At 35.6% G+C, this 27,461-nt stretch overlaps 3 protein-coding genes across 6 annotated transcripts; 1 reads left to right on the top strand and 2 right to left on the bottom strand.

The window, feature by feature from the left end:
• Positions 1-202: 202 nt before the first annotated feature.
• LOC122397030 (xanthine dehydrogenase) lies at positions 203-9,330 on the bottom strand. 3 transcript variants are annotated; one of them, XM_043395840.1, is made up of 24 exons: positions 9,258-9,330; positions 8,185-8,304; positions 8,040-8,097; positions 7,321-7,417; positions 6,937-7,172; positions 5,757-6,001; positions 5,531-5,672; positions 5,287-5,454; positions 5,138-5,214; positions 4,847-5,053; positions 4,597-4,781; positions 4,405-4,518; positions 4,196-4,334; positions 3,818-4,114; positions 3,625-3,747; positions 2,424-2,776; positions 2,182-2,356; positions 1,924-2,115; positions 1,693-1,838; positions 1,437-1,614; positions 1,235-1,363; positions 928-1,170; positions 582-836; positions 203-441 (listed from the first exon to the last, which is right to left on the bottom strand). In XM_043395840.1, exons 2-24 carry the CDS (start codon positions 8,233-8,235, stop codon positions 229-231), a joined length of 4,023 nt encoding a protein of 1,340 aa, XP_043251775.1. In that variant the 5' UTR covers positions 8,236-8,304; positions 9,258-9,330; the 3' UTR covers positions 203-228. The 3 variants fall into 3 exon arrangements, with proteins under 3 accessions (XP_043251775.1, XP_043251776.1, XP_043251777.1); XM_043395841.1 differs by lacking the exons at positions 6,937-7,172; positions 7,321-7,417; positions 8,040-8,097; positions 8,185-8,304; positions 9,258-9,330 and adding an exon at positions 6,269-6,461; XM_043395842.1 differs by lacking the exons at positions 6,937-7,172; positions 7,321-7,417; positions 8,040-8,097; positions 8,185-8,304; positions 9,258-9,330 and adding an exon at positions 6,176-6,240.
• A 915-nt stretch (positions 9,331-10,245) lies between these two features.
• On the top strand, positions 10,246-20,093 carry LOC122397042 (anamorsin homolog). Of its 2 annotated transcripts, XM_043395860.1 has the most exons (6): positions 10,246-10,501; positions 10,679-10,998; positions 11,073-11,217; positions 11,532-11,644; positions 11,726-11,846; positions 18,833-20,093. In XM_043395860.1, the coding sequence occupies exons 1-5, from the start codon at positions 10,351-10,353 to the stop codon at positions 11,834-11,836; spliced, it is 840 nt and encodes a 279-aa protein (XP_043251795.1). In that variant the 5' UTR covers positions 10,246-10,350; the 3' UTR covers positions 11,837-11,846; positions 18,833-20,093. The 2 variants fall into 2 exon arrangements, with proteins under 2 accessions (XP_043251795.1, XP_043251794.1); XM_043395859.1 differs by lacking the exon at positions 18,833-20,093 and having other exon boundaries at positions 11,726-11,970.
• LOC122397041 (protein cueball) lies at positions 12,764-26,293 on the bottom strand. Its single transcript, XM_043395857.1, has 7 exons — positions 26,021-26,293; positions 18,126-18,338; positions 16,639-16,828; positions 15,815-16,432; positions 15,412-15,729; positions 14,916-15,198; positions 12,764-14,533 (listed from the first exon to the last, which is right to left on the bottom strand). The coding sequence occupies exons 1-7, from the start codon at positions 26,100-26,102 to the stop codon at positions 14,429-14,431; spliced, it is 1,809 nt and encodes a 602-aa protein (XP_043251792.1). The 5' UTR covers positions 26,103-26,293; the 3' UTR covers positions 12,764-14,428.
• Positions 26,294-27,461: the final 1,168 nt, after the last annotated feature.

The raw sequence follows: 27,461 nt of genomic DNA, 5'->3' as shown, positions 1-27,461 counted from the left end.
ACATGGCGAAAGAGCGGGGAGTCTACACCAGCTACAAGGCGGCAGATCGGTGCCATGAGGAAACTGCTTCTCCATTTACGTACGACCATTCATGAAATTATTTTTATTTATTTTAACAAAGTAGATAAATTTAATAATTTTAACATCACAAATTTTCTATGTATTTACATTGTATTAACATACGATAATAAACATCAGGATACTTGTACTTATCTTGAGTCTCTGATTCTATGGAACAATGTTCCATTGATCTTGTAAATCGGCATCTTTGATCTTTACTGTTAGATCATCGACGCATGCTAATCGAATACGAGCTGTTGTTGCTGGTGCATCCAATCTGAAGTAACCATTGAGACCAAATTCTTGTCGAGCAGATTTTATGGCTTCTCTTATGGCAAAGAAAATGGAAGATGCAAGAAACAGAGGTGGTTCTCCAACAGCCTTAAAATATTTGCATCGTGATATGGTAAGTTAGCATCTACTAATTATTTGACAAATGCTTTGTGCATTGAATTGGAATAAATTATTTAAAATAGTATGGGTCTAAAATGAAATTAACTCTATGAACTGAAACTGATTACCTTGGATGAATAAACAGCTCTAGGGTTTGAAGCACCTTTCAATAATGTTACATTGAATACTTCAGGAATGTCTGCAAAACCTGGCAATTTGTATGCTCCTGGTCCTCTGCTACAAAGTGCCCCATTTTTTAGATATACCAGTTCTTCTAATGTGAACAGTCCATATCCCTGCATGAAACCTCCCTCTACTTGTCCTATATCAATTGCAGGGTTAAGACTCTGACCCAAATCCATTACAATGTCAGTTCGTAGAACCTATATTTGGAATATTACAACATACAGATAATTAAAACTGAGAAAGCTGATTAATATAAATAATTTTAGCAATACTTCATAAAATACTTACTTGATGATCACCGGTCAAACAGTCAATTTCTACTTCCGAACATGCAACGCCATATGTAAAATAATTAAACGGATCTCCAGAATTAGTTTCAAATGAGTATCCTATGTCAGGAGTTTTATAGAAACCAGTAGCAGAAAGACTGATTCTTTCTGTATAAGCAGATGCTACCCATTGTTCCCAGGTTCCAGTTGGATTCTTATCCATTACCGGCTTCAGTCGTTTCATAATTTTCTCACATGCATTCTGAAATTATTGCACGTGAATACGGACATGCAAATACATAATTTTAAAAAATATATATACTCACCAGAACTGCCATACCATTCAGGTCAGAGGCAGCACTAGCTGCTGTGGGAGAACTATTTGGCACTTTGTCCGTAGCACTTTCCATAATGTGTATTTTGTCTGCCTTTATTTTTAATGCTCTACTTGCTACCTAAAAATCAGACCCATTTATTTTAATTTCAATACAGGTTATTAATACAACTCATTAAATAGCAAAGTATTACTTGTATCATTTTGGTGTGTAAACCTTGCCCCATCTCAACACCACCATGACTAAGAAGAACAGAACCATCTGTATAAATGTGAACTAGTGCTCCAGTCTGATTCAAAAAAAGTACAGTAAAAGCGATACCGAATTTTGTTGGAACTACTGCCAGTCCTCTCTTCTTGTACCTATTTTTTCTATCGAAATAGTATTTATTAGAGACAGTCCCAAGACATCGGAGCAACGAACAGCAAATAGCAAATATTTAAACGAACCTGTTGTACTTCTGAATTTTCGCAAGTCGTTCAGCGTAATCTGAGCCTAAGAGACACTCTTCCCAGCAACGACGTAATGTACAATTAGTAAGTTTTTGATTATAATGAGTCGTGTCTCCTTCTTTATACAAATTCAACTCGGCAACCTGTTAAAACAAATCACAAGGTATCTTTATTATTTTCGACGAGCTCTCGCGCAATGCCTAAACCTATCTCAGAAAGTTGTCGGACCTTAACAGAGTCCATTTTCAAATATTCCGCAATGTGTCTCACGATAGTTTCAGCCGCAAACATTCCCTGCGGTCCTCCAAAACCGCGGAATGCTGTACTCGATGGTAAATTCGTTTTGCATACAAAACCATTAATATCGCACACTGGTATTTTATAAGAGTTCTCAATATGGAACATTGCACGTTCCAGAACCTATGAAAAGAATAATTTTACTACTTTCATCTCATCTATCGTCATAATCGAATAACGTGAACTCACTGCGAGAGAAAGATCGCGCGAGTAGCCGGCGTTATTGTAAATGAAAATTTCCAAAACTTTAATTAAACCATTATCATCGAATCCAACTTTGTATTTGAACAGAAACGGGTGTCTAGCTCCAGTTATCATCATATCCTCGTCTCTGTCTAACATACAACGTACTGGTTTCCTTAATCTATAAAAACAAGCGATCGTTTAGTTACTGGAGTATTAATTTATATTAATATTATAATTTGTGGTACCTGTAGGCGGCGAAGGCAACTGGCAGAACGAGTACCGAAGAACGCGACTCTTTCCCTCCAAAACCACCGCCCAATCTTTTTACTCTTATCACAATTTTATTAGCATGAATGTTCAGAGCGTGTGCTACGTGTTTCTGTACTTCCATGGGGTGTTGCGTAGAAGAGAATATTTCTAATTCGTCCTCGCGTGGAATTGCTAATACAGCATTCGTTTCCAAGTAAAAGTGCTCCTGCCCCCCTGTTCGAATCTCTCCTTGAAGGATATGAGTCGATTGGGAAAAAGCTTCCTCGGCGTCCCCCTTTTTTATGCGTTTTACAGTCTCGTTGAAGAAGGAACGATGTTCAATGGCATCCTAAAATTATTTAACGTAGCTCACGAAGATACAAGGGTGTTGATAAGACGAAAATCAAGAATACCAATTTGTTGATGGAGGCTTCGTTAAAAAGTTATTAACGTTCAAAGTTCCGCTCGTACTGAATTTTTTTCTCGAAAATGCGCAAGATTTCGGTGGTACATCTATTCACCAAAAATGACCGTAATTGACCCCCGCATCTGAAAATAATTTTTCCAAAACGATTCGAAATTTTTTTTTCCCGTCAAAAAATTTTACACCTTCTCGAATTTTTTTCTAAAAAGTGAGTAGGATTTCGGGGGTACGTCTTTTCACCAAAAATGATTGTAATTGACCCCCGCAGCCGAAAATAATTTTTCCAAAACGATTCGAAATTTTTTTTTCCGTCGAAAAATTTCACACCTTCTCGAATTTTTTTCTAGAAAGTGAGTAGGATTTCGGGGGTACGTCTATTCACCAAAAATGATTGTAATTGACCTCCGCAGCCGGAAATAATTTTTCCAGAACGATTTGAAATCTTTTTTTTGGCCGAAAAATTTCAGCACCTACTCGAATTTTTTTCTCGAAAATGCGTAGGATTTTGGGGGCATGTGTATTGACCAAAAATGATTGTAATTGACCCTCGCAGCCAAAAATAATTTTTCCAGAACGATTTGAAATTTTTGAATTTAATTGTTAATAACTTTTTAACAAAGTCTCCATCAACAAATTGGTATTCTTGATTTTCGTCTTATTTTGGCCTCTAGAATCCACCATTAAAATTTTTCCCAGGGGGTGGCCGAACACCCTGTATATGATGGTGTCTTGTCATTCCACAAGTTACAATTATGTATATTCTTATATTATACCTCTATAGAAATGATCACTGGTTTCAAATCCTCGTACTCGACTTGAACCATTCTGGCTGCTTTTTGTGCAATAAGCTGATTAATTGCAACGATTGCTCCAATTGGTTGGCCATGACTAGTTACCTTAAAAAGCATACGTACTTATTCTTTTCATTCAAGTATAAACGTACTGTTTGCTCTCTATAGTCCCTACCTCCTCTGACACGAAGAATTCTTCGTCGTGAAATACTGGACCGTGGTAACGTTGTTTCTCAGGTACATCTTTCCCGCTGTAAAAAGCGACTACACCTTCCACGGACAGCGCTTTGGTTGCATCGATGTTTAAAATTCTCGCGTGTGCCTTGGTAGACAAAACTAAAGCTAAGTAAAGCTCATCGGTGAACTTTGGCAGATCGTCGCAATAAATCGCTTCCCCTGTCGCCTGTTTGAAAGCACTGGCGTGGACGATGGGCCTCCCAATTAAGTCATCCGTTTCCTGACCTATTGGAACCTAATGCATCAACAGGTAGAAAAATAAAAATTGCCCCTTATTGCACCTTATTAAATTTCCTCTGAAATAGTAATTATATACCTCCTGATAATATTGCGAACTTTTCGGTTCTTTGCAATGGAATGCATCCGATGCGCTTTCAAATTCTTTCAGCGACAGTGGAGAATCTAACGGTACTTGAAGCTTTCCAGCTATGTGCATGAATGCTTTAAAAAACAAACTGTGAAACGGATCAGTAATTATTCTTCGAAGAACATTTGATAACTCGAATTTAGTTTGTAATTGCATACCTTAAAGTTAGAGATTTACGATATTTAACCATCCCACCCGGAACGTTGTCCGGAAGCGGTAGCTCATCCAGTAGCGAGGAATGCACGTTTTCTAGAAGCGTTTTGTTCCATTTCCTAAAGCAATTTTAGAATATTCTGTTCTACGTAACAATACTACTAATATAAAATATAATTTACAGTATTCTGACCTACCTTCCAATAATAGTTTCGCACGTCTTCCTGGCCAAAACCGTCGTTGGAGCCATTCCGCCGAACGCCAAGTACGCTTTTTGAACAATATTGGTCTCTGGTACAAAGAATACATTTAATGCCATATTGACGATCGTGATATCATCGTCTCGCCTTCTCGCCTGCTTGTAAGCAATGAAATGTTGATTCTGGAAAGTGCAACAAATTAGATAACGTTTCTTATATCAAAGACTGATGTGTTCTAGATTTTCACCTGTCGAGAGAAGGGTATTTGAAGGGAAAGCAAAATCTCGTGCGGTGAGACAATATTCTGTCTGTAACCTTTAAAGAAAGCGTGGTCCATCGGGACAAGTCTGTTTCCATTCTTCGAGCTAACGAGATTTAAATTTATTCCGCCAGCCATAAAAATTGGATTCAGATCCGATATTGGACTTCCCGTCATTATGTTCCCACCAACAGCCTGTTAGGAAGTAGGATTAGGATTTACAAGCATAATATCTAAGAAAGCAATTAACAGTTGCATATCATTTATAGAAACACTCACAGCTACATTCCTGACTTGTTTACCAGCAAACCAATGAAGCATGTTGACTATTTCACTGAAAATTCTCGTTTCGTGTTCTGTAATAATAACGAAACAAAAGTATAAACAATATAGTAAATAATTAATTCTCGCGGTATTACAAGTATTACCAGGTTTCTCATTAATTTGCTTTTTTAGAGCTTTTTCCAATTCCACGAGTGTAACACTGGCGCCCACGTTTAACATTCTTGGACACTCCTCGATAGATCGCATTTCTTTGATCAAAATAGGATGTATAAGAACCGGATAAGACATGTGCTTGAACTTCACTTCAACTCCTAAGAAAATATGACCAATTTATTAAACAGTAAGTACAATCACATAATAAATAATATAATAAGTGTACAACTATACCCATCTCAGTGTTTCCCACGACAATTTTTGCATTTGGGTGCTGTTCTTTTAAAGTAAGCAATTCGGAGAGTGTCCTGGGTCTGTACCAAGTAACATTTTTTCCTTTAATGATTAAATATTGCTCGTCCAAGTGCGAGGAAATCTGAAAATATATTTTGCTTCTGAAGATCGTATATTGGATGAGAAAATTAAGTTCGAATTTTCAATAAACGATGGAAAATCGAACCTGCAACTTGGGTGGAAATATAATTTCTTGGGAAGGATCGTACGGACGGAATTCTTTCGGATCGAACACTTCGGTCGGTTCCGCTATTGGCATCTTTCTGCAACAATTTTCTCCCATTGAACAAGTCCCATTCGTCAAGCACCTTTCTCGTTGATTTGACATTAATTGCAATTGTTCCCATTCCTCCGTGAAAGTTCTGTACGCTTCTATAATAGGCCGGTACCCGGTGCATCTGCATAAGTTCCCTACAAATAACGACACCAAGAATATGAAACATTTAAATGATCAAAATGTTAGAAATGCATTACGAGATATTAGTAATTCGTACACTTATTTGCTATATTATACGCACTGCAGGGTTTGTGATACATACAATTACGTACAGAGGAACAATTAGAATGTTGTTGAAATCGACTAACCACTATTCTAAAAAAAGACGTGTGAGACTTTAATTCTTCGAAAGTGATAATTTCGTTTATCGGCAGGAATATCGTTTCACCAGCAAAAAGTACCTTGTCTAGGACAACTATTTTATTTGCAATTGGTCTCGGTATCGCAGTCCTAATTCTCATGAGGCTTCCTTCGTCAACTTGTTCGGATTCTTGTAAAATATCCTTCAATTTCGCCCTTAATCTCTTCGATTCTCCGATCAATATATCATATTTAATAAACTTAGCAATAACTCTGTAAAACAACATCATTAAGTTAAGAAAATTTTTAATTCATCGTCGATGAACACAGTTCGAAGAAAGTAGAAGCACACAGTGATAAAATCAGTCGTTATTGTTGTTAAATAAGAACACTGAGAGCAAAGTTTTCTTTAGAGACGAAAGGAATAATTTCAACAACTTCTTCATTGCCACCCTGTGTAAATGAAATAAAACATTGGTGTCGTCGTCGATTCGCAAATGTCCTATAATTTTAACAAGTTGAACAGTGGCGGGCAAAGTGCAAGAAAAAACTTATGAAAATGCATGCAGATACATGGCAATAATTGCTAGGACTAATCGTACGGGGGATCAAGGATCTAGAAGTTGCTTTGTTGGGCGAGAAATATCTGCACATCCGGTGGCCACGTGCATTTCTTTGTTCAGGGGTGCCTTGGGCCCAACTACCTGGGTCTTCGACTTGAACCGTACAAACTAAAGCAAACTCTAGACAATTCTCGTGTATCATTTACCTTGAAACGCAATCTCAAGATCCTTCATGGTAGGTTTCGGTGTGCTTCTCAGCAAAGCGTACATCGACATTACGATGCCAGGTGTACAGAAACCACATTGCGAGCCGTGTGCTTTCGCTATACGTTCCTGCACTGGGTGAAGTTTCGTTCTAACACTCCCGATGCCCTCCACCGTGGTTATCGCCAAACCGTGCACAGCACAAATTGGTGTTAAACATGCGTTCGCCGCTAAATGACTGGTAGAAGTTGTTAAAGTAAACATTGAAGGAAAATATCTACGATCGAAAAATGCCCAGCAACTTGTCGATAAAATGTTTTGTCAAGGGTGGTTATTTATTTCGACGCGGTTTCAATTTTGCCAGAAATTTTATTTCAAAAGGATACGTAATAATCCCGGTCCTGTGGTCCAACTTTGAAATCATTACTGTGCAAGCTCCACAACCGCCCTCCGCGCATCCTAATTTCGTACCAGTTAAATGCACTGCAACGTTTTTGTCAAGGATTTATTTTGTTCGTTTTTTATAAGGATTATTTAACTCTGTAAATTGTGTATACAAAATGGCCCAGTAACTGTGGTATAGCCAGGGAGTTATTCTTTATAAAAAAAATAGTATAGTTAATAATAGCATAAATTCAGGACCCTTAGTGAAGGAATAAATTTTTACACGTAAAGTTTCGTTCCAAGAAAACAAACATTTATGTATTGCGTTTATGGATCAGTGTGTCTTTATTTTCTGATAAGTTGATAGAGACTGATAACGCAAATCTATAATAAAAGTATAAAAACATGAACAGACACAATAATCCGAATGAAGATTCGTTTAATTTTAGATTTCTTCGGTTTATTTTTTTAAAATGAATTTACCCCCTCTCTGTATTTATATCTTATCTTACGAAAGTACGCTTTCTGCATGGACTTCGAAACGATACAACGCGATAAATACCAAAGATCTATACCGTTTTATTCAAGGTTTGGAGTAAAAGTACCTTTCTAATGATTTTCAATCTAGGGATTTATATAATCTTGTTATATAATTGTAATCTTATCGCTAATTCGCATTCTGAAATTTGTAATCTTACTGTTTACTATAAAATAAGGATACATTTGTCCCTCAAGTACCATAACAATGTCCATTCCGGGTCGACATTGTTATCTATCACCTGAAATATTACCGAAGCATTTTAAATGAAAAATAAATACATGATCTCGTTCATAATTTCCAAAATTATTTAACACTGTGTGTTTACCTCCTTTCCGTTAACATAGAAAATTAATGTATATTCTATGTTGTTGGACATCGTAGATCCAGATCGAGCAGTAATTTCTCCTTCCCGGGTTGCTTCTTTCACTAATCGCGGTACACAAATCTATAAATGTAATACGAAAAATGAAATTGCTAGAAATATAAGCCAACGGTGGTGGATCTATAAGAGATCTATAAATATTAATGTTTTGTTCCGTCGCCCTCCCCTTACATCCGCCATTTTGGACCAGTAACATCTATGCTAATACTGTGGGGTTGTAAGATAACAAAAACACGGGTTGATATTTTAATAAATTATATATTTATTTTATTTCGAGTTTGTTATAATTTTCTTTATTCAATACTCAAGTATCGAAAAAGGAATTTAACAATTTCAGCGAACGATCGGTTGCAAGTTAATACTTGCACCGCGTAATGCTGAATTCTTCTGCACAGTGCTCGATTCTACTCGATATTACGTATATCCAGTAATTACGTAAAATACTATATGGTATACTTCGTCGAACGAGACGATACGGAAGATCAGTTAAAACAGTTATATTCTCTTTGCAGCTGGGCAGCCAGTAACTCAGAAACGGTCCTGTATGTGCTCGATGATATAAACCATTATCCCAATGATACGTACATCCATACGTACTTAATATGTACTGACAGTGCTATTGAGAAATATCTAACTCGATCATTTTGCAACGTATATTGCTTAAAGTGAATAACGATAAGAATGACCTATGCCTCCCACAAAGTTTCAAGTAAACAACTATAAGGATAATACAAAAAAAACAATATAATAATTCGTATAGTTTCGAACGAAACATATTAGCAACTTATTATATGCATTCTACATTTTATCGAAAGAAGTAAACACGTTATCGAGAATGAAAAATTTTATTTTATTATCACTTTCGGAGTAACAAACACATGATGTAAGAATTCCTTTTTGCGAAATGATTTTATTACTTTTTACGGCTGTGTTTCAAAGAACGTATCTCTGTCATTGTATTACTTTCCGTCATAAAAATAAATAAATTCTAAATGGATGATTAGTTGGACACTCACCGCTTTTCAAGGCAGTTTTAATCCGTTAGGGAGAACTCTCGCGTGAAGCTGGTTCGAACAACCGAGATCAACTGGCCACAATGGCTGCCCCTACCACATATTATTCTTCAAATATGTTGTAATTCATGCTTTCAAGTATAGTGATATATACAGGACGGCTCAAAATTAATGAGACAGATAGGATCAGGGGGATTCTATGGCTCGAGATAAGACGAAAATCAATGTGACGAATATGCAGTGGATGGGGGGCTTCGTTTCAGAGAAAAATTCATTCAAAAATCAGTCTACTTATCGCATATTATTGTTAAGAATTGCATAGGTATACGATAAATGCAATTAGCCTGAACTAATTCTATGTAGTATTCGTATTGCTAATTTTGGAGTACACTGTATACATATTTGATCAACATTGCGGATCTAAATCTTGTGTTAAGTCTTGGAGTTCCGTGTCAACAAGCAATTTAAAAGGTATTTAAAGGAAACAGGTAAGGGGACAATTATGAGTTATTTAGAAATGGTTTTATTCGAGTAACATTCTATTTTAATATGGTAACATTTGCTCTGGCAATGGACAACTTCTTTTCGATGAAACAATATTTCCCAGTCGTCACTCGTCACGCGACCAACAGTTGCGTCCGTTTGCCACGGATTCGTTCGTATGTGTTGAATGAATTCCTGTACAAATATCCATCTACTTACACGAATACAGACACAATAATATCAATTGGAAGGTATCTGTGTACACGGATAATAAAACGCATAATTACACGTAGCTTCAGAAGGTGGATATTTAATTTTCTAACACGATTTATGCACGTTGAAAACCGTAGCTCTACTTTAGACATTAGAATCATAGAAGTACTTATCATCAAATTCTCCAATGGAACATCTGTAGAGATCTCTTATCGGATCTATAAAATAGTTCGCATATTTTGTCATAGATAGTGCTGCGGTAGAGAAAACAGCGAGTGGAGTTACGAATCTATCACTTTTTAGTTTATGAATCAGCTGAGTTTGGCACTCATTCGTGAAAAAAACATACAGTGTTTTCGAGTGCGATTTTAGTTATCAAAGTGATATACGTTTGTTCAAAATGACTATTCTCAAAGAAAATGACAGTGTTCTCGTAGTTCTGGATAACGAACTTTCAAAGAATGATATCGTGGATTTTGTTAGTGCAATAAAAAAGCCTCTTGCGAACGCGGAGCAATTGATAATTATACCAACAAAGGAATTAGAAATACGTAAGTATATGAAACATCAGTGAGTCGGCACATCAGCGTATATATTCTTTTTTCGTAATATTCAACGCAAGACTTCCTATCAAATTCTAGAAAGTACACTTCGATGCTTATTACCGATATGTCTATGCGCATTGTACGAAGAAAATATTTCATTTTCATTTAATAAATTTACTCCAGGTATTAACAACGCATCTTCGTATGACACGATTATTTCTATTTTCAAGCAATCGTGTCCAAACTATAAAACGTTCTTAGAGAACTGTCTGAAAGCAATAAAACCAAAAGGCACATTAATTATTTACGAGTCGTTCCAACAAAATAAAAATGCTGATGTGCAGTCTGTGTATGACAGAAGAGTGTCAAATTTTAAACTGGCTGGGTTTAAAGTGAAATCACAAGATAATTCAGATACACAAGAGTTGAAAAATCATTTACTAGGTATATACAGTGACATTGATAATGTTTCTGAAATAATAGCAGAGAAACCATCTTTTGAAGTAAGTTGCATGATTCTCTTTTAACAAATCACTGTTGTCTATTGCATCATATTATGTATTTCAAATTCATGCAGGTCGGCTCGAGTATAGCACTTAACTTTGGAAAAGAGAAATCCAATGTGTGGAAATTAGATAGTGCTGATGATGAAGAACTGATCAATGAAGATGATCTGTTAGATGAAGTTGACATTCTAAAACCTAAAGTGTCTAGTTTAAGAGGTAAGTTAAATATTTTAATCTAGAACTACAGCTTGAGGCTCAAACAGTAAGTTGAATTGTATAAATACCAGTGCTAGAACTATTTGGATTTCGAATTTCGGATATCCGAATTTTTCCCCCAAAATTACTTAATTACTCAAAATTAAATATTTACCGAAGATCATTCTTCGTATTATTCGCGAAGTGTTTTTCGTCGAAATAACATTCAAAGTTTCTACCCTTAAATTTGAGTTATCGCCGTTAAAAAAATGTGTACACTATATTTTTAACCGAAATATTCGAAATATCAATGTTTGGAAATTTTTTAATTTTAGTTTGTAGTACAACGGGCAAACGAAAAGCATGCAAAGACTGTTCGTGCGGATTAGCCGAAGAATTAAATGGCAAAACTGTACAAGAAGAAACTGTAAAATCCTCGTGTGGAAGTGTACGTATAATCCACGCTTATATTTGTGAAAAATAAAATTAATTGAATATAAAATTATATGGAATTTTACGCGCTTTACAGTGCTACCTTGGCGATGCGTTTCGATGTGCCAGTTGCCCTTATCTCGGTATGCCGGCATTTAAGCCTGGAGAAAAAATAGTTCTACCCGATAGTCAATTAAAAGCAGAGTAAAACATTATTTGTAAGTTAAATACATATTTTTTTCGATTTTTCGGGTTACATTTTTGCATGTAATTGATATTTAAAAGAGTTTCTTTCTATTTTTGTTTAACACAACGGAAGAGTGGTGATAATAAACAAATGTACTTCTGCAATAAAAATGAAAAATAATTAGTAGTGCTTAAGTAATTTTATTTCATTTTTATCTGTATACAATAGTAATCAACATGTTAATCGTAATAGAATGATACAAAATATTTAAAATGTTCAGTACTTTTGGCGCGTCAGTAGAGTACATTTTATCTTTGAAATAATAAGACAATTTCACTTTCACGTAATCGGTACAACAATTAAGTACAAACAAGAAAAAATGGCGAAAAATATCAATTTACGTTTTATTATCCGCGGACTATCCATCGACACCTTGCTAGCAGGGAATATAAACCTTTCCCTATAAAGACACTATCCCATCTCTGAGGATCAGTGTTCGCGAAATGCTTATATTCCAAATATAATATACATGTATCACTTGTATCATTCTATTTAAACATATTTCGGAATTTAACAAATCATAGAAACAACTTATCCATACAACTGTGGCAACTAAAATCTAAAAGCAAAGATCGATCATTTTTTAAGTCATTTTCATCGAATACAGGAACAAAATAAATCGTCATGTACTGAATTTGCTTTGCCTTTACGATGACAGGAACGTTATGCCGTAATATAAGGACTAAAAGTACTTATTGAAAGCAACAGGCAATGAACATTATTTTAATCATTAGCTCATCTGTTTTTAGCGAAATAATGAATTGTTTGTACTATGAAAGAAACATGGTGTCCTATATTCAAGATTAAGTTTATAACAGTACACAGCTGCATCGTGTCATTGCACCATTAGTCCTACTAATTGTTTTCTCGATCTATTCATTTTACGTCTTTTATTTTATTTAGTGCATAAAAGGCACGTATTATTATTATACGTATGAAGTCGTATAAATTCAATCTCTAAGATTATTGTGAAATAATAATTCGTCAAAAACAATAACCATACTACAATTAATGTTAATAATGTTACATATGACTTTGGTACAAATTTCAGTTTATGTTTTACATAGCTCTATATCGTTAAGTAGCCACCCTTTGATAGTGAACAATTGTCTAAGCATAAAGAGAGCACTAGAAAGTACATTTTGACACATAAGTATTGGAAGCAGTGAAGTAAACAAAAAATATAACCTGACTATTTTTAAACGAAGTTTTCTTGGCCCTTCTATCATTTTCTACATAAGCTATTTTCACTTAAACGTATTTGTACTCTATTTCGAAAATCAAGAAATTACGAAGTGTCCTCCATTTTGCAACAAATTTTAAAACCGTGGTTATTGTACTTTCTATAAGTATAAACAATCATAATTTATACAAATGGCTCGATTTTTATCTAAAATTGTGTCTAATTTTCAGAAGTTCACAATTTATAGAAATTTCGTGAATTATATTGAATTTTTTCTATAAAAGAAGCTGCATTGTTTTCTATTATTTTACGCGCATGTGCACCCCTGCACAAATATATAAAATAACGCGGTACAAGATTTGTACAAATAGCTGCAGTTGTTTAGCAAACAATATCACTTACACAAGTTAAATATGAATCTAAATGTTTTAAGTCTGTCCAAATGACATTTATATGATTCTAAAGTACACAGAATTCTGGAACATATTATTTCTAAATGAATGTCTCCAAAACTACAGCAGTGTTTTGGCTTGAAATAAAACATTTACATTGGATGTATGAAAACGTACAAGAACAAATGCAAATATGTTCAATGAAATAAATCTTTGTGACAATGTAATGACTTAATATTCAACTGGTGAATTATCAAGCCCGATAAAGATCTTAAAAACATCCAATTTGTTTTTACAAACATAATAATGTTCACTATAATAATCTTGTGTTCTATTACTTTTTAGGAATGTACTGCATAGTACGTTGAGCAATTATTACGAGTCTAGCGATTAAGGCAGCTTTTATGTACCCTTCAATTGGAATCAGATTAATTTTTGGTGTTATTTGTTTTAAAACGGGTTTTATCACTATTAAATCAACTATAAAAAATACGTAAACGTGTTTAAGTAAACAACTGAGAGAACTCAGGAAATGTACGTTGAATACGTAAAAGATCTGTATGTTTTGTTTATATGTATACCATATTTTTATGTTACTTATCTATCGAGGCATTATAAAATGCCAAGGAACTTAACATTTCCCGTTCTTTTATGCAAAATATATAATTATATACCTTTAAAAAAAGATTCGTTACTTTCGAATAGCTATTTGAAATAATCATTATATGAACACAGCCCTACATATCATATGACGTAATAAGTCCTCGAGAAGACCTTTGGCTTTCGTTTTATGACTGTATCATTGTTACGATGTTTCTGCACTTTTTGGAAGTATGACTACTAAATTTAACAATAATACTACAATATGCTGTTGTGTTATGTACAGACGCGCAGTTTTGCGAGACTAAACTTTTCCACGGACTTTATGCGAAGCCCACTAGACCTTCGCTAGTTCTCACGTCGAAATATTAGTTTATGCTACCACGAATTCCCCTCCATGTTATCGAGCAAAGAATTCTTGTCCTCTTTCTTATTACTCTTACCTTCCGACGCCGGAGTACGTAAATTTGGTTCGAAACATGGCTGTAAAAAAAAAACATAAAATTTCGAACAGTAGAAATTTAATATATTTCACTCAGAAACTTTATGGGGTGCAAAGCGTAAATGAATTACAATGTCGTAATCGTCGTATCTGTAAAAATGTTACTATCGTGAGTAATGCAATGTGTCGCAGACGTGGGCAAACTTTTTCATTTGAAACGAACGTAAGAAATGACCATTTCAAAATTGCCCAGGCCTGTTACGTTTTACTTCGTAGGCGTGAGTTGTTTAATTTGTTACAGTCGGTGTGGCAAGCAGAATTTGAAAACATTACGCGCAGTTATTGCACATCGGAAGCGTATTATGTGCCCATACTTCTCATGCACACAAATGATTTTTATGCTTTAGGTGATATTTCACTCACTGTTTCACAGATATTCATGTTGCAGCAGTTCTCTATGGTTATTTCGCATTGATTGTCTGGTAATTGTGGCCTAGATGTGAGTGGCGTTACACCACCCTTGCTCACAACAAAACGCTTTCTAATTCGTGGTCGTCTTCGTAATTTATTTACGTAGTATGAAAGTACGATGGTTGTGAGTACAAATACAGCAGTGGATGCGCCCAAAATTAGTATCAACATTTTGTACTCGTTATTATCACGGACCAAGATCATTTGTGCATTTGTTTCGATAGTTTTTGGACACCTGTTCAGAGAAAGTAATATCCATGTATGTAAAGGCAACACCAATGCCCTTCAGCTAATTCGAGACCGAAAAATTGACACAGTTATTTTTTTAGAGAGAAGCACGACCACCAGGAGGAATTTATTTCAAGATCTATCGGGAAGAGTGCGATCAACATTCGTCGATCTCGAATAAGTTTTATTTAATATCGTAATTCGTAGAGTAAAAATATACCTGCAGTTGATCGTATGGACGACCCTACCAGGGACCAGCGCGATATATGCACAATAGATCTCGCAAGCTTTTGTGACATTGCTCAAACCCTCGCAACGCAAACCCCCAGAATATTTACATTTACAAGCTGGCTTCCCATTTTGGACGAAGCATTTACCATCGTGCAAGCAATAATCTTTGCACATATCTGTTTCACACCGTGGCCCACCAAATGTATCCTCGCATCTACACTCGGGAGATCCATGGCTATTTATACTACAGCTACCACGAAGGCAGTAATTGTGACAAAGTTCTGTCTCGCAATGCGCGCCAATGAACCTGAAAGATTTTTACGTTGAATATATTTTACAACGTTAAGTTCACGACATTGAATGGCCCGTTGTTACAAAGCGTTCCAACTCACCCCGGCTTGCAGTAGCAGTTATTACTGTTCAAGTATCTTTTCCCGTCATTCAGGCAGCGTTTGGAACTCTCGGTGGTCAATTCCGAGTCTTCCGTGCTGGTGGTTAAATTGTTGAACGACTCGACGGTGGTCGTTCGTACGGAGGTCGAGTTCGCGTAATTCGTTTTTCGTCTTATTTTCGCTAACGCTTCGCAATCGATCCTACCCGCGTTATCGCGTGCTATGATCCCGGCTGGATCAGCGTCCAGGTGCGTGTTGTACGTTTTAAATATCGTCGACGAGTTTCCGGATATCCTGGATTTTGGCGCCATCCAGATAGCACTGTATACCAAATCGATCCAGTATATCGTGTCGCGGTCCACGGTTAGGGCAACTGGTTGCTGGTGCTTGCCGCGAACCACCGATTCACGGTCGGTACCGTCGAGATTGCTACGCTCGACTTTCACGTGTATACCCTCGACGTCGTCGATCCAATAGAGCTTCTCTTCGGCATGATCTATAGCTACTGCTAGCGGCTCGTACAAATTTTCTTTAATAATAGTAATTCGATCGCTTCCGTCTAGATTCGAGCGCTCTATACTCGGATTCGTAACATTACTATTTACCCAGTATATGAGACTGGAAACAACGTACAATTTATCAGATATCCGCTTGTTTTGAATTTGATTTTTTATTATTTTTTTTTTTTTTTTTTTTTTTTAGCCCGTTTGGCACGATTTTTCTACTCGACGCGAACATTTAAATGGAATTAACAGCCTGGCAGAGATTCTGCTGTCGAGAATTTTATCGGCGACACCGGGTCTACGTAGACATAAATGGCACACCTGTTACATACGTCCAGAGCAATGCCGCGCGGACTACTCCCCGTTAAATTGTGGAGGAGGATGGGTTCCTCCGATTTCCCCTCTAATGGCACGTACATTTTCATAATCACTTCTTTCAAAGCGTCGAGCCAAATGAGATTTCGCGTCCTGGTGTCGAAGACGATCCCTAGGATGTGACTTCTGGTTTGTTCTGGAGGCAAGAAATGAATCGTTCGTTCGTTACGAATGCAGCCGCGAGTCCTTTCGCAAAAGAACGATGGAATTTCTACGGTGCAATGTTAACTTTTTCTGCGAACTGGCCGTTGTTGATACTAATAAAAGTTTCTCATCATTGCACTATTGGCAGTTTCTGTTTTGTTTTCAACGACCACAAAAGACACCGCTTAAGTGGAAATTTACATACGAGATAGTTCTTAGAAAAATATTTCAAACTCATTTTTTTATCCGCAATGATCTATAACTGGAAACTAATCAAGCAAACTAATGCCTACTGCAAAATTTTATATCGTTTACAGTATAAACCTATACTTGATTAATAGAAAACATAAATGAAGTAAAAATTTGTTCATTATTGGTTACATAAAAATTGTTAATTGCATATTAAAATTTAGCTCGTGTTAAATATTAGTCTGCCAAACACGCCTCCTGAGTACGAATGGATTTGTACAGGGTGTTCGACTACCCCTGGGAAAAATTTTAATGGGAGATTCTAGAAGCTAAAATGAGACAAAAATCAAGGATACTAATTTATTGATTGAGGCTTCGTTAAAAAGTTATAGCCAGACAGTATATTTTCGGTAAAGAATTTTTTTCTCGAAAGTGCGTAGAATTTCGGGGGTATGCCTATTGACTAAAAATGATTGTAATTGACCCCCGCAATTAAAAATAATTTTTCCAGAACGATTCGAAACGTTTTAATTTCACCGAAAAAATTTGTCCACCTACTCGAATTTTTTTCTCGAAAGTGGATAGGATTTCGAGGGTATGCCTATTGACCAAAAATGATTATAATTGCCCCCCGCAACCGAAAATAATTTTTCCCGTGAATGATTTGAAAATTTTTAATTTTTAATTTTAATTTACTACTGAAGGTTTGAACAGTCGTAATTTCAGTTTTTTAGGTTTTAGTTCAACCAGTATCTGTTATTAAAAGCATTATTCACAACTGTATACGTTTATGTGACATTCCACTTAAAAAAGCAGATGATCCTTACATTGTCCTACATAAAAGGGTCCCATAGACTCTTAGAATATCAGTTTGTCGATAGTACTAAGCAAATGTTAGGTTACTGACAATATATAGCTGTATTTTAACAACAATGGGGGGAAGGAGAAGTTTCGGAGGGATAAATAATACTTAATACTGGACCAGAGCCGAGAAAGATTGAGAAATACTGCTCTGTGTGGTCCGCTGTATACAATTATGATTGAACGGCAACTAAATGAAAAAACAAAAAAATAGAATTGACATTTAGTTGCATACGTACTTCTAAGCAATGGTCTTGACGTGAAGTTCTTGTTCGTCAGGTCATTACTGAACAAGGAAAAGTTACTGCGCGTATCACTGAAGTACATCGTGCGAGAAATATCATCGTACGCTAATGCCGTCAAAGATATAGCGTCTGCAATTCTGGCTTGTCCAGTTAGTGTTTGATTCCGTGAGAAAAATTCGATATCGCGTCCAATCACTACTGCTAAATCTGCAAAAGAAAAACAGAAAGGGGATACTTGAAAAAATTTGATTAATCTCGCGACGCAACCAGTAAGACGATACTGGTGACGCGTCGGCTTAAATTGTAAGCAATACGACATACAAACCGTGCCCGTGTCCAAATAATCTCTTTTTCTTTTCGCCCTATAAGGTGTCTACTCTCGGAATCGAAGAAAGAATCTACACGAATATACAGTTACAATGACCTTACTGTAACGTTAAACGAATACGGTTTGTTCGGGCTTGTAGCGTTCGCGAGACGCTCAAACCCATCGCTAGTCTTCAATTAGAGATACGAAAAAGTTTATTCCAATAATAGATAACGAAAAAACCAACGTTTAGCGTCTTACTCGCAACGTTTAGTTAATCGAAAAGTTCAATTTTACTTTGTTGATTCTAAAATATATCATTAAAAGCCATCGATGTCTTTTAAACAAAATATTTCTCACCGGTATTTATGTAACATTTTCGTTTTATTTTCAGTCACAGAAAATGCTGGCAAGAAGCACACGTACAGGGTGCATCAACTGAAAAGGAAACTGGTCTCCAAGTGACAAACACGGCGATGTGGATATTATGATTATGTCCAGGGTATCAATGAAGATATTTGCAATGTAATAGAACAAGATTCAAACGACCTTAAACGTGAAAACTTCACGAGGATATGCATACTTTTGCATACGTACTTATGATTAGGTAAACAGTTTTTTTTTTCTTCTATTGTACGTCGAATACTCAAGAACTGTTTGCATTAAAAGTTTGCGCTGCGTTCTGAATTTTTCCCCTACACTTCAAGATCCGATTAGATTTTCAGTTAATAAATATTGTACATTGCTATAAACGTAATAAAATGGTCTCTGTAAAGCCTCAATATTTTCGCTAAGAGAAAATATGTAATCTATTTTAAAATTAACAATTTAAAATAATTACAGGCATTAATAGAGAAAACGTGGCAATTATTTTCCGTCAACGAATGTAGAAAATACACGCTCTCTCCCTAGCCGATCAATATACGAAAATATTATGAAATGCTTATCAATGAAGATATTAGTTTCTTTATATAATAACTGTTCACTTGTATTTGTCATTTTTCCTGTAAATAGATTCTCGACTAACGGAAATTTGACTATTCCAGTTAAGTTATTCTCGTATAGCGTAAAGAAATCTTAACCCTATCGTACAAAATTAAACATTTACCACCCATTCGATTGCTTATTTTCGTTAGAACCCGAACTGTTTACTTACTTTTGTTGCATCTTGTATGCTTCTTCGTATTTTTACCCTAAATACGATGACCTCTTTCGTTTATTGAATAAAGATAAGTACGTGACTGTCGTTGAGATAGTATATATTTATTAAAACCACTTTCTTCGCCCAGTCTCTCGCGGGCTCTCATTAATGCACGATACGAAAGAATTGATCTGTTTCCATCGAGTCTATGTTTTACTTAACAATGCGTTTAATTTAATTTACATCCTAAAGACGACGATTTCTTTATTTATTGAATAACGATAGATACGTAACTGTCTACGAGATAATATTTATTTATAAAAAAACACTTTTTACGCCCAGCCACTCATTAATACACGATACGATACGATTGATCTGTTTCATCTGTTCCAAACGTGTTTTCGTTGTGTTCAACAATGCATTTAATTTCATTTATATCTTAAGTATATTTATTGAAAATTATCTACATTCTTTGTGTTTTTAACAATGCGTTTTCTGTTAAATTATTTATAATACTCGCACAAATTGATATCGAATCAACAAGACAATAACCCTATAGGGTCATTCCATGCGAAATCGGACACTTTTCGGAGTACGATGTCGGATTTTGTTCTACTTTGAATATGTTGTAGTCTTTAGTGATATATAAACGTATCTCGAAGGATTTTTAAAAATTTTAAAAATTGTTGGTTTTACATCTGTTTGAAATATAGAGCTCCCTTTTTCCAATAAATAATAGCTGCTAAAGTAAAGAAGTTATAAAAATGAAATTTTAGGTACTTGTAGCAGACCCATGGGAGTATCAAATAAAAATTATTTCAATTAATAAAAAAATTTTTTTGACTATTTATTTTGCAATTGTTTACAACAAATGTCATTTTTTTATAGCGGGGACATATTTAAAAATCTGAAAAAAAAATGGGCATATAGTCCTGTTTGTCCCCTTCACGGGCCAAGTTTTAAAAATACGGACACTTTAAAATTGGCCTTATAAAAATTAATTGAATGGAATGCTGCGTCGCGCCGTGGCACGCTGGCTCGACCGGCCAAGTCGCGCAGTGCCTGCAACCGCCAAGAAACTTTCCAGCAAGAAACATTCGGAATTCTTGCTGGAAAGGCGTGGACTGGCTACAACAATCTGTGGAACACGCAATTTTCACTTATTTACACCAACTAAAGAAGTAACGCATTTAACTGCCCGAATTTATTCAGACAGTGACAAATCAACAGTTGTAGCTGTTATGAGGTAATTAATTTTATAACAAACAATTTAATCCGGTAGATGATCATTGGTACAATCCAACCATTATTTCTTAACCAGAACCTAATCCCATCACATCCCATCATATCCTATCCCACTAGAACATTGAACATCCTATCCCATTGAATATTGACAACTTAAATGTGTATAATGCTAAGTGTCATTGACAAAGAGTGAGTGTCCAATAACTGTTACATTTTCCAGCAGTCCAACACCCTATGTATAACAATAGCAGGTATAGCCGCTTGGCGGTTGCAGGCACTGCGCGACTTGGCCGGTCGAGCCAACATGTCACGACGCGACGCAGCGTTCCATTCAATTAATTTTTATAAGGCCAATTTTAAAGTGTCCGTATTTTTAAAACTTGGTCCGTGAAGGGGACAAACAGGACTATATGCCCATTTTTTTCAGATTTTTAAATATTTCCCCGCTATAAAAAAATGACATTTGTTGTAAACAATTGCAAAATAAATAGTTAAACAAATTTTTTTTTAATTGAAATAATTTTTATTTTATACTCCCATGGGTCTGCTACAAGTACCTAAAATTTCATTTTTATAACTTCCTTACTTTAGCAGCTATTATTTATTGAAAAAAAGTGAGCTGTATATTTCAAACAGATGTAAAACCAACAATTTTTAAAATTTTTAAAAATCCTTCGAGATACGTTTATATATCACTAAAGACTACAACATATTCAAAGTAGAACAAAATCCGACATGGTACTCCGAAAAGTGTCCGATTTCGCATGGAATGACCCTATAGTTTGTCACGTATATTGTTCAAGTCTCGATGTAGCCTATTTTATTAACTATGCAGACCAGTTAATTAAAACGTATGAATATTGGATGTGCAACTGTCAGATTAGAAAACGAAGATATATTTTATGAACCGATTAGGCCATCACTCAAACTTTTAATACGCGCAGTTGTACGTAATAAACAAAATCTATCTATTAAATAATACAATGTATCGTTGACTAACATTTTGCGGGAGATACATATTCTGCAAAATTACACGTGTTTTAAAAATAATTTAAGCACAGGCCTCAAATTTCCTACTGGTCTCCTGATACTGGTTAGAAGAACAAAACAATGGAAAAAGACTCAGGGACTTCGGTGACCCAATATTTTTTAAATATATTATTAGTTCTCTTATTCAATATTAAGTTAGAAATATTTCGTTTCAGTAATTTATAATGAGGACCTAGAACTTGAGATTGAAAATTTCAGACAATTTATTGTTTTATTTTTGTGTACTCGTCACGACTATTATCCACCCTTAATTGAATATCTGTTACTAACTTCCTAGTTGTGAATCAATGCATGCAACAAAACACGTGATATTTCCGTACGACAATTACGAGTTAAATGTCATATTGTACCATATTTATTGGTTTTTTGTTTTGTTTAACAGTGATCGTCTTGGTCTCATGAATGGTAGATTAATGTTCGCGCATTACACCTTATCTATTCACACTTCTGGCAACGTATGTATCACCCCTTCTTCCAAATGTCTCATGAACTAGATTTATGTTACACGTCTCTCCTTTGGTGTCAACGCTTATTGCTTGTTATTGTTTCGCACGAAATCATTTCCATTCATTGGTAAATTCGAGGTAAAAAAGAAATGAAGTAAAAATACCACGGTATTGCGCTAAAACCATTATCAACGAGATACGTTTGTTTCGTGAAAATGTCCTGCGAGCAAAATGCAGAATTACACGAACAGAGTGCACAATTTCAGTGGAAACCGCATAAATATTTTCATTACTTATAGATAGGTGGGCACAGTGATATACATAAATTTTCACAAAGGTCATATTTGTCAAGATTATTCTCGTCGAAGTATGGGGGTAAGATGCTTGAAAAATTCGTACTTAAGGAAACTTTAAATAAAAAACATATGGTCGTATAAAACAAATATTTGATAACCCCGGAAAAATAATATCGAGGAAAATATTGTTCCTATCAACGTGTTTGTCACTTCCAGCAGTGTTTTCATAAGACTATAAATAACGGAGATATTTAGGCGTCCTCATTAATAGCTCACTATGTACATAGATGATTATGTAAATTATTGTGCTAGTACATGTGTCCTGAAAGGGACATTCTGTATATTAATACTTAAAGAACATTATTATATTGGTTTTAGAGTGAAACTTTCAGATAAAAATTATAAAGATAAACCGAATAAGTTAGTTACGCCACTCATCGCTGTACAATGTTTCGCAAAAACGAAACCTTGTTACATAAAGAAAAAAAAATGAATTCATACCACGCTAAGAATGTTTTCCGCGTATAGATTGGCACGAAACATCGAAATCAATTTTATTGTATCGCGAATATCAGTGTTATCTTAATCCATAGAATTAAGGAGTGTATCTGACGGGGGATCGAAAATCGAAGGTCGGAACCTAAATGTCGGTCTAATTCTTCAATTAAAATTGTACACGTACATGTAACAAAACAAGATAACGCAAGAGTGTTAAAATTATGAACGAAAATCGTAATCGCGCGAGACCGTTGTTACGTCGTTTATTTTGTAATCGCCGGGTGCAAGAAAAATAGTAACTGTCGCCAAGGAAATGCCCCGATTTATTAACAGTTATTGCGATCACGTGTTGATAAATCGGATCGAAAGTCGAAGATTATCTAATTTTTCATTCCAGTCCGATTGACCTAACCAGGAAAACGTAAATGCGCAATGAGTTACTAAGGAATAATTTGCTGTTTTTGCGATCGTCGAATGTTGAGTAACTTACGCACGCATATTGACGGAACAAGTTTCGTTGACAATATTCAAACGAGAAACGCTATTGGAATATTCGTTTTCCCCCCTCTGCGAGAATTTACGTAGACAATTATGACGTTTTTACTCCCCGCTTAAATATTCCACCTGTTAACGTATCTTTAAACTATATTTATGTAGTCTCTTTCTAGAAGTTTATAGGCAATTGATCCACGCAAGAAAAATGTAAATATATCATTAACGAATAGAATAATGCATAACGGCTGTGAAAGAAATTATATTAATTATAACTATGTAACAGATGTAAGATATGTGACTAATAAAATGGCGCAGATAATAATGAATGTACTATTACTTAAGCTAATTTGTCACGTTTAAATTATTATTGCATTTGATCCTCCGTAATGTTGTACTTTTAATATCTTCAGATATCTAACCCTTTATCGTATCTTTTCGGGCCACAAAATATAATCCAGTAATAAAGGTATTAAAAGCAAAAACGTTTTTATTTGTTCAAACAACTCCCCCGCGAAGAATTTGCTTTTCCTTCAAACGGAAGATACACAGCACTTGTTGCTAAGTGCATCCCTTCCACTTATGTTTGCGAATAAGACACGCGCTCCAGGTCACCACGCTACGAGGACGCCCTTGAAAGTAACAAAAATTGAATTATGTATTTTAACAATTCACCGTCCATGTAATTTTACCATGAAATACTTTATTACAATTTCATATTCCTTGGCAATGAGATCAATATTGGTATAGCGTCTAAATTATCTTGCAATTTCATAACTTATTATCGTACTACTTTATGACACTTATTGTACGATCGTAAGTCTGAATGGATCAATTATAAAATGCGTTCTAATCTGTATTGTTATATAATAATTATCGATTGCAGTTTTCTTATCGGTTAGACACATATTAATACGTAACCAATTACAATGATTTTACTACTTCATTGTGTTCGATAGTATTTACTACGCAATCACAGCGCCAGTAAATCTATTCTTTATTTCAAAATCGATGACCCATGTTGCTTTTATGCCAACTTACACGGATATTGTTCGGACAATAACGGTTTAATTTGGTTTATATGGAAGAGGTATAAAAATTTTGAAATTGATATGCAGTGCTTACTCATCTTCGTGCTTTTTTGCTATTCTGATTTCGATACTATCTTCGCGACTCTGTGTATTACTTTTCGCAGGTCTCGCATAATTCGCTCGACGGCTTGTATTTCGTGCTACGGTTGCGGGATAAAAAAAAAAAATGCTACTCATAGCATATCAACGTGGAACATTCTTGTCGTGTCTTGATTGTTATTTCCAATAATCGTATACGCGCGAGTTAGCTAATAAGATGGAAACACGTTCGATAAAACAGATCGAGAACTACGTGGCGACCTATTTCGACCGTTAGTTTTAGTTGAAATGTTTCTGGCATCTAAGTGGCCAGAACGAATTAATTGACCACGTTCGTCATTACGCTCAACCGTTTAAGTACACACGGTATACGAACTTTTATAATCAATTTACATTATCAAACACGTTTCGCTTAAGTGCAACAAAATTATAAATGCATCCGTTGTAAATGTTACGTAACCTAGTTTTGTTTTTACACCTCTGCCTAAGCAACGATTACTTAGATCCACTATCGGTGTGCAGCGAAGGCACTCGCTTCAAACGCGTTTCCAACTTTCTCGTGATACGTATAGATATACGAAAGAAAAGGATTATGTCCGAAAATCATGTAAAACTATTCGTACGGACTTCGATTCGCAAACGCGTAGGTGTGACACGATACATTTCGTAAGAGAAAAAAAAAAACATGACCGTAGTTAAGGTCACGACACCGAGCAACCTGCATTATGCCCTACTAAAACGTTTCTCTGTTTCTTATACGCGCCGGATCTTCGTGCATGACTTAAAAAGACGCCGGCGAACGACAGTTTCTCAGCTTTATTCGTGGACGCGGGGTAGAGTCGATCGGGACTATTTTCAATCGATTAATTACATTTTCGAAACCGCCGCTGTCCCTTTTTCGTTGACAGTGTGTGTGCGCGCACGTAGATACGGTCGCACAAACAGCTTGACATTCATTACATAAACAGGTGTAAGGACAAGTGCCGTTTCGACTTGATATCGTATTAATATAGATTACGATTGTCCCATCGTACGTTACAATGGGAATAAAAGGTCGGTTTCATTCACCTTTCAACCGTGTTTCGTCTTTCTACTTGGTAAAGCGGTCTACGAAAAGTGGCGTACGTGACGAGCGAAGCCGCGTGAATGGAGTCAGTACTCTCGCACGACCCGCAACGCGGTAGTATTGATACGACCTCGTGTATATCGTTGTATCGTTGTTATTACGTTAACACCCGCTTTCCCGTCACATACGATCATTCGATCGATCATCGATTTACTTACCCCACGATCTGGCGTCCGTATTAATTGCGAGAATTCCGAGAACTATCGTTAAAGTTACGACGACGTATTCACGGGATGTCATGGTGTGCGTTCATTTGTTAGGCGATAGACAAGCCTGGAAATGTCTTTTAAGACACAACCGCTGCCAGGAAACGATATGGATTGAACACCGGCCTAATTTCTTTCAGTCTTCCTCTCTCACTGTCGTTCGAAAGATACACTACCACGCATCCTCACGCTACGGCGGCTGTGCGCAAACTGAGAACTCATGACTCCGGTGTGACGGTAAAAGCCGCGGCGCGACCAATGGCGTAGAGTTTCTCTTTCGCGTTCGAACGCGTTCTAAATACCTGTGAAAATGTTATGTTTCAAGTAATACGGACAGAATTGACAAAAGTACGAAGAAAAATACTGTCACCGGGCATATCGTACAAGTCCTTTGTACAAAACTCTCGTATTAACAGAAATATTTAACTTTGATTTTGTTTAATATTCGATGCAATTTAACGACAAGTTTTATATATTTAAGTTTTTCCTTTGCAAAAAATTATCAAATTTTCCCTTGTTACCTTTGCGAACGTAACGGAATCTTAAATATGATTTAGCTCATTATATTTTTCGTACCCGATGAATTGATCGCATTATCGCAGTGCTAGACATTACATGTCATATTTATCGCGTGTTATAAAACATTGTTCAGCTGATTTTGAAGTTGATAAACACTTAGTAGTCGTAACAAATTTTTAGCGGCGTTAAGATTGCTGAGTAAGTGTACTTCAGTATTTGATTCAAATAACATAGATTCAAGTAAAGTTTGCGCGGTTTTTCTATGTTCGCCTCGCCATCTTCTTTTTATGCTCATCAAATATATGTGAAAAAAAAAATACGTAAGCACGCGTTGCTTTATGTTGCGTTGTGTTGCAGATTTTTGTGTTCAAACTTAATTTTTGAATAAAAGAGATTTTGAATAAAGAATAAATATTGATTACCCATTGCTTGATAAATAATAAAAATGTCGTTCGTTCGAATAAAGTCGTTAGTTATATTGGTTATCTATTATTTGAAGTACCTTTCGCTCATCTGTGCTTGCACGAGTGCTAAGTAATCATGTCGGTTACACAATGCATAAACTAGCGATAATGGATTTATTTAAAAACAATGATTGATAATAGCGATTCCCCGATAACGTTCTGTTATCTGATAGTAAATTAAATTTGTTATTGCGATAGGCATTGTTACTATAATTAACCCTACTCCAGGTGATTTTACTCACTATAATTTTGTCAATAATAAATTTAATTGTGTCGATATGATCTACTAAAGAGAATGTAACAAAATGTTATTGGAAGCTTAAACAAATTGGCAAGTATATACTTACATTCTTTTATATTATTTTCAAATTGTTGTCCTCAGGGTGAAGATTCAAACCTCGCGCGTAAAT

Source organism: Colletes gigas, unplaced genomic scaffold (assembly GCF_013123115.1).
Source record: "Colletes gigas isolate AHSC1104 unplaced genomic scaffold, ASM1312311v1 Colletes_gigas_Sc00008, whole genome shotgun sequence".
Lineage (NCBI taxonomy): Eukaryota > Metazoa > Arthropoda > Insecta > Hymenoptera > Colletidae > Colletes > Colletes gigas.
This window is presented reverse-complemented; position numbering and strand designations above follow the sequence as displayed.

Bases quoted from the DNA above. Each gene is read 5' to 3' on its own strand.
- LOC122397030 (XM_043395840.1), bottom strand. From the start codon at position 8,235: ATGTCCAACAACATAGAATATACATTAATTTTCTATGTTAACGGAAAG. The intron at 5,673-5,756 runs GTTCGATTTTCC...ATATATTTTCAG, and splicing joins TATTTCCACCCAAGTTGCAG to ATTTCCTCGCACTTGGACGA. The intron at 4,782-4,846 runs GTGAAAATCTAG...TGCACTTTCCAG, and splicing joins AAATACCCTTCTCTCGACAG to AATCAACATTTCATTGCTTA.
- LOC122397042 (XM_043395860.1), top strand. From the start codon at position 10,351: ATGACTATTCTCAAAGAAAATGACAGTGTTCTCGTAGTTCTGGATAAC. The intron at 10,502-10,678 runs GTAAGTATATGA...AATTTACTCCAG, and splicing joins AACAAAGGAATTAGAAATAC to GTATTAACAACGCATCTTCG. The intron at 11,218-11,531 runs GTAAGTTAAATA...TTTTAATTTTAG, and splicing joins TAAAGTGTCTAGTTTAAGAG to TTTGTAGTACAACGGGCAAA.
- LOC122397041 (XM_043395857.1), bottom strand. From the start codon at position 26,102: ATGACATCCCGTGAATACGTCGTCGTAACTTTAACGATAGTTCTCGGA. The intron at 16,433-16,638 runs GTGTGCCATTTA...CGTTGTTTCCAG, and splicing joins GCTCTGGACGTATGTAACAG to TCTCATATACTGGGTAAATA. The intron at 14,534-14,915 runs GTGAGTGAAATA...TTTTTTTTACAG, and splicing joins ACATGAATATCTGTGAAACA to CCATGTTTCGAACCAAATTT.